This window comes from Pan troglodytes, chromosome 10 (genome assembly GCF_028858775.2).
Source record: "Pan troglodytes isolate AG18354 chromosome 10, NHGRI_mPanTro3-v2.0_pri, whole genome shotgun sequence".
NCBI classification, from domain to species: domain Eukaryota; kingdom Metazoa; phylum Chordata; class Mammalia; order Primates; family Hominidae; genus Pan; species Pan troglodytes.
In genome coordinates this window covers 82,790,878-82,797,842 of record NC_072408.2, presented here as the reverse complement: position 1 = coordinate 82,797,842, position 6,965 = coordinate 82,790,878, and the positions used below count along the sequence as shown (strand labels likewise).

Below are 6,965 nucleotides of genomic sequence, written 5' to 3'. Positions count from 1 at the left end.
CCAACTACACCTGCCCTTGGAGACTGTGAATAACAGACTTAAAGGAAGTATCCTCTCCAGATGAGCTGAAGAATGTCATCCTCTTACAAGAATGAACAGCTGGTCATGGAGAAATTCTCTGGAATGCTCACTTGTCCTACAAAGGCAGGGGAGCAGAAAACATGTAGTTTTTTTGTTGTTGGTATACATAATTGTAAATCTTTGAGATAATTTTACTAGAAGTCCACATAATTTTAATAATTGCCTTTCTCCTGAAAAGATTGCTAATAAATTAACAATGTGAAGGCTAGAAAGCTGGCCAAGCATAATCCGGTGGGACTCCGGATTGCTGGCTGGATTGTCCCGTTTGATCAGACATTGTTTCTTAGATGAATATTCAGGACGCCCTCGTGTATAAAAGTTGTCCTTTGTTCTGACTACCTTGGTATTAAGTTCGAATTTCTTACCATGACACACAAAGGATTCGATTCTTGCTTAGCTCTCTAAGCTCCTCTCACTTTCTCTTCCCCTCTTGAATTCTTTGCTCTTGCCACACAACTAGCAGATGAACTAATCTATCTGTTCCAACGTGGGCACAGTAGCAGCCCTAACTCTTACCTTGGCCCACTCTGACTTGTCCAGCCCTGGTTGAATTCTTCGTATCCCCGTGAGGGTCCGCACGTAGTTGGGGCTGTTTACTAAACGGATGAACTTCCCTACCGGGAGGCTAGGTCTCGGTTATGCCTTACTTCCCAGGAAGCGGCTTCTATAGGCATTGTTTAAATGTAGGAGTAGGAGGGAGCTGGGGGTATTGCATTCCCCAGGTCACAGATAAATGAGATTCCAAAACCAAGATCTGGCTAGGCCTTGGAAAGAGGGACCTGCGAGGCCGACCAGACGTTTGGAACTGCGCCTTGCAGTGTGGGATCTCAGCACCGGATATTACCCCGGTTTGTAGAGAGTTGAGTTACTGTTTTAAGAGACGTTGCACACCGTACGGGTCAAGAAGAAAGCCGAAGACGGGTTAGCGCCTGCGGTCGGGGTCGAGAAAAAGGCGAGATGCGACCTGACGTGGGTCCACCTCTCTCCACCCGTGGCAAGCCCGACAGTCGCACTATTGCTTTAACAATCGCCCTCTTTCCAAGAAGAGCTACTTAGTGACCGTGAGCGAATATGCGTGGGAAGACACGATGTCCTCTCGGCCTCTGTGCGCTCAGTTGTTTACCTAGGCGTCCGGGGGAGGCACACTCGCGGGACTCGCGGGACTCGGCCCCGGCCTCCTAGCTCGCCCAGGACACGACGCTGGTTCTGCGGGCTCTCGGAGCCCAGCGCGAATCCCCCGGGCTAATTCCCAAGAACCGAGAGGCAGCACTGCCTGGAGGCTGCCCCCGCCTCCGCGCCCCCGTCCTCACTTTCTGAGGCTGTTAGCAGAGAGTCCCGCGGGCCGGGGAGAAGCGGGACGCGGGGGATGGCCTCGCAGCGCCCTGTGAGCGTCGGCAGTAGTCAGGCAGCCAGGGCTCCTTGGGCGATCGCCCTGGGTAGAGGAGAGGAGTTTCCGGGGCTCGGGTCCGGGTCGCCTTCCAGGGGAACAAGCGCGGAAGCAAGTGGGCGGCGAGAGGCGGAGCAAGAGACACTGGAGGGCGTGGACGCAGCCGGCTTTGGAAAGGCCCCAAGTTAATGAGGCGTGCGCCGGCTGCCGAGCGCCTCTTGGAGCTGGGCTTTCCCCCGCGGTGCGGGCGCCAGGAGCCGCCTTTTCCGCTGGGTGTCACTCGGGGGTGGGGAAGATGGCCCATTCAAAAGCGCCGCGAGGGGGCCCGGCCAGTGCCCTTCAGTGAGCGCTCGCAAGAGGACGGCAGAGGCCCGGCAGCTCGGAGCTCCGGGACCTTGTGGCGCATCAGGACGCGGCTGTCCCTCTGCCGGGACCCAGAGCCGCCGCCGCCGCTCTGCCTCCTGCGTGTTAGCCTCCTCTGCGCGCTCCGGGCAGGCGGCCGTGGGAGCCGCTGGGGCGAGGACGGCGCGAGGCTGCTGCTGCTGCCCCCGGCCCGCGCGGCTGGAAACGGAGAGGCCGAGCCAAGCGGCGGCCCCTCTTATGCTGGGAGGATGCTGGAGAGTAGCGGCTGCAAAGCGCTGAAGGAGGGCGTGCTGGAGAAGCGCAGCGACGGGTTGTTGCAGCTCTGGAAGAAAAAGTGTTGCATCCTCACTGAGGAAGGGCTGCTGCTTATCCCGCCGAAGCAGCTGCAACACCAGCAGCAGCAGCAACAGCAGCAGCAGCAGCAGCAGCAGCAGCAACAACAGCCCGGGCAGGGGCCGGCCGAGCCGTCCCAACCCAGTGGCCCCGCTGTTGCCAGCCTCGAGCCGCCGGTCAAGCTCAAGGAACTGCACTTCTCCAACATGAAGACCGTGGACTGTGTGGAGCGCAAGGGCAAGTACATGTACTTCACTGTGGTGATGGCAGAGGGCAAGGAGATCGACTTTCGGTGCCCGCAAGACCAGGGCTGGAACGCCGAGATCACGCTGCAGATGGTGCAGTACAAGAATCGTCAGGCCATCCTGGCGGTCAAATCCACGCGGCAGAAGCAGCAGCACCTGGTCCAGCAGCAGCCCCCCTCGCAGCCGCAGCCGCAGCTCCAGCCCCAACCCCAGCCTCAGCCTCAGCCGCAACCCCAGCCCCAATCACAACCCCAGCCTCAGCCCCAACCCAAGCCTCAGCCCCAGCAGCTCCACCCGTATCCGCATCCACATCCACATCCACATCCACACTCTCATCCTCACTCGCACCCACACCCTCACCCGCACCCGCATCCGCACCAAATACCGCACCCACACCCACAGCCGCACTCGCAGCCGCACGGACACCGGCTTCTCCGCAGCACCTCCAACTCTGCCTGAAGGGGGCAGCTCCCGGGCAAGACAAGGTAAGGTCCCGGCACTCGCGCTCCCGAGGAGTGGGTCTCGGGGGTAGTGAGTTGGGAGGAGTAGGAAGCTTGTTCACAGGTTCGGCTCCTGTATGGAGAAATCAAAACTCATTCCAAGTTTCTGGGGCAATGGAAGGAACAGAAACAAGCTGGGGCCAGGAGAGCTGGGCAGAGAGGGGAGGCTGGGGAGATCCGGGCCAGGCAGGGGGCCTCGCGGACCGCGCCCGCGCCCGCGCCCATCAGGACCGTCCTTGTCCCGTGGTGCGTCCCCCCAGCCCCACTTGACTATATGTTTGGGCAGTTGAGGGAAACACCGCGGTGTCTTTCTGAGCCCGCTTTGTCAGGCGGACCGGCCCGAACAGAACTGGTCTCGGAGGGTTCTTAGCCACCTACTTCACTCGGTGTCATTTCTTTCCAGGTTTTGAGGACTTGAGGAAGTGGGACGAGCACATTTCTATTGTCTTCACTTGGATCAAAAGCAAAACAGTCTCTCCGCCCCGCACCAGATCAAGTAGTTTGGACATCACCCTACTGAAAACTTGCGATTCTTCTTAGTTTTCTGCATACTTTTCATCACGATGCAGGAAACGATTTCGAGTCAAGAAGACTTTTATTTATGAACCTTTGAAAGGATCGTCTTGTATGGTGAATTTTCTAGGAGCGATGATGTACTGTAATTTTATTTTAATGTATTTTGATTTATGATTATTTATTAGTTTTTTTTAAATGCTTGTTCTAAGACATTTCTGAATGTAGGCCATTTTCCAAAAAGGAAACTTTATTTTCAAAAACCTAATCCGTAATAATTCCTAATCTTGGAGAATAAAAAAGGGCGGTGGAGGTGAAAACATTAAGAATTTATTCATTATTTCTCGAGTACTTTCAGAAAGTCTGACACTTTCATTGTTGTGCCAGCTGGTTGAAATTAAAACTCTGATATTACTTTTTTTGAGGATTTTTATTTTTGTTTTTGCTTAAACATATAGTTTGTCTAGAAGTTTAAAAAGCTAAAAGTTAAAAATGGTGTAATTATGAAAATCTAACACTCAAGATAGTTTCTAAAAGGAAATCAGTAGTTAAGGATACCTGATTTCAAAATATTTAAAGCATAACCTAACTGATGGTAGGATGATTGTATCTTGAATATGTGGTAGGGCCACATCTACTGTAGGAAAACCTTGCTTTTATCATCTGTGTGTAAAGGGCTTAATAAGGAGAAGAGGCCTTTTGACTGATTTGTGAGTATAAATGCATTTGCTGTTTCATTTCAAAAATGTTGTGGAGGAAAAGAGTACATTTAACTTGTATAAGAGAATATTTGTACTCCTGTCCAGGCTGCAGGACCTTTCTTCGAGAGCTTTGCACACTTGACTTGAACCACATTTTCTGATCCCATTACTTTGTTTTAGAAGCACACTGAAAAATCTCGTTGTTTAAAGTACAATTTGTAAATATTTCAAAGGTCTAGGAGTCATAACTTTTTGTGTTCCTACTGAAAATGATGTTGATCAGAGAAACCAACTGTTTTGCTTTTCATTGCTCTGTGAGAAATTTGAGGATTCTGTTTTGCTGTTAGGTAAGCTAAACTCAGAAATTGAAAAGGAAAAGACTGGATAAACACAGGATTTTCAGTAAGAAAACAACCCCAGTCTTGTCTTAGAAGCCACTTGTTGAGGAGTCTGTTGGGGGAAAAAAGAGGATATGCTTTTAAAGGTAGAACAAACCTTCTTCTGTGTTAAATCAAAAGGATGTTCAAAATCCACCAGGACAGATGCTACTTGGGTTTAAATGGAGCCATAGATGATACAAAGTCCTCTTGGGGCTGAAAATCACTTCCTATTTGCATGGCTTTACTAACTGGTTTCTGTTTTCCATTATCTTTTTCACAGAAAGTCTTGGTCAGTATTTTTCCAGCATTTAAATTGAAACGGTCAGTATTAGACCACTGCTAGGTTATGTAGTCAAGAAATAAAAATAGAATTACATGCTACAGATGTCTTTATTCTCCTTCCATCTAGAAAGGAGTTCCAAGGTCAAATTACTTTTTAGTGCAATAGTTAAATGACATTTTGAGATCATAACTCATATCCAAAAAGTTGCAGGGAAAATTAAAATAGCTTTCCCCTATTAAGCTAATGGCAAACAAAACTTAAGTGGACCCCCACTTCCAGTGGTTGTTTAGGTTGCAGTTGTGAAAATATGCTGCCAACATTTAAAAACGTGTTTCATATGTATATATGTATACACATATATGAATATGTATGTATATATACATATATGAGAACATGTGTGTACACATATATGCACATATATGAATATGTATATATGTATATGAAATGAGAGCCACATCTAAAGATTTCTTAAATCAAGTTTGGTTCAGCTTCCTTAGAACTATGGCTGTACTTTTTGAGGAGTACCTCATAGTACTATATTTTTAATGCATGCAAATCATAATAGCTCCAAATGAACCACAGTTTTTTCCCAATGGAGGAATTTTTTTTTTTAATTCTTGTACTAAAAAAAAAAATCCATGCCAAATATTTTTACAAATTAAGATTGATGTAGGTTTTAAAAAAGGCATTTGTATGTTGTTAGCTTACATATGGGGCTAGGTAATTTCATTGCTTAAAAAGATACGCCCAGTCTCCCTCTTGGTGGCTGGATTTCTTTTTTTTCCCCCGTGGTGGCCATGGTTCTTAATAGGGCCACCGGAATCATGGTTTCTTTTTTTTTTTTTTTTGAGATGGAGTCTCGCCCTGTGACCCAGGCTGGAGTGCAGTGGCACGATCTCGGCTCACTGCAACCTCTGCCTCCTGGGTTCACGCCATTCTCCTGTCTTAGCCTCCTGAGTAGCTGGGACTACAGGTGAATGCCACCACGCCCGGCTAATTTTTGTATTTTTAGTAGAGATGGGGTTTCACCATATTGGTCAGGTTGTTCTCGAACTCTTGACCTCAGGTGATCCACCTGCCTTGGCCTCCCAAAGTGCTAGGATTACAGGTGTGAGCCACCATACCCGGCCCCAGAATAATGGTTTCTTGACTTTCTGTAGCCCTCGTTCCTTAGTCTGCTGTGATATTTATGTTGACCTTTATCATTTTCTATTCTGAACCCCTCTTAGCATTTAATGTGAAATCTAAGAAATTAGAAGTAGAATGGCTTTTATTGTTTTGACACCTTTGAAATTATTATTAATAATTTTTCCAGAGCAAAAAAGCAAACACGCTCAATAAGACTAAACAAAACAAAATATAAATGTACATCATTTAATGTCTCAGTGGCTCTATTCTACCTGTAAGAAAATGATACAAAACCACCTAAGATATTTTGAAGCCTGACAAATCAGCTTCATGGAAAAAGGTAAAAAATGCATTTTTCAACCGAAAGGGCAGATCCAATAGAAGACCCACTCCTTAAATAAACATAAAATGTAAAAAGTTGGAAAATTAAGAGTAATGTTCCATCTGGAAACTGAACTTTTGTCCTTGAACTTGTGTTGGCACCAAGCCTTATACACAGTGAGCTCAATAACTGTTGGGACAAAGGAAGGAAGGACAAAATGTGTAACTTCCCAGCATCTGGGAGATGATGTCTCTTGCCTCACTGAGTGTTCCTTTGCTTTGCTCTCATGTCATTCCCTGAGAACAATGAATTCTGGGACAGGCTAAACATCATGATGAAGTTTCTTAAACAGACTTTCTTAGTGGAAATCCATTTAGATCTGGGTGTGCTCTATGGGGAGTGCTGACGTCAGAGAGCAAATGTCTATAAGGGGCCCTTTTAAAATGAACATTTTCCTCATTGAGCAAGCTGGGATTCTCTAATGTAGAAATCAAGCCATCTTTATAATTTCACTTCAGATGTTTATGTTTTTGTTTTTTTTGTCTCCAATGATGGTAAAAATAAAAAATACGCATTACTTAAAGGAGTTTCCCTCACATGTAAACACTGTTAGGAAGTCTGGATTAAGTTGAAAGTCCTGTTTTAACTTTTTTTCTCTCATATACCAAACACTCTGTATTTCTCTTAAAGAAGCCCTTTAAGAGAAAGCCCTAATTTTAAATCTGACAG

General features: G+C 47.0%; 1 protein-coding gene across 1 annotated transcript; it reads left to right on the top strand.

The window, feature by feature from the left end:
- The first annotated feature begins 221 nt into the window (after positions 1–221).
- Positions 222–4,884, top strand: PHLDA1 (pleckstrin homology like domain family A member 1). Its single transcript, XM_001161528.7, has 2 exons — positions 222–2,894; positions 3,313–4,884. The coding sequence occupies exon 1, from the start codon at positions 1,657–1,659 to the stop codon at positions 2,866–2,868; it is 1,212 nt and encodes a 403-aa protein (XP_001161528.3). The 5' UTR covers positions 222–1,656; the 3' UTR covers positions 2,869–2,894; positions 3,313–4,884.
- Positions 4,885–6,965: the final 2,081 nt, after the last annotated feature.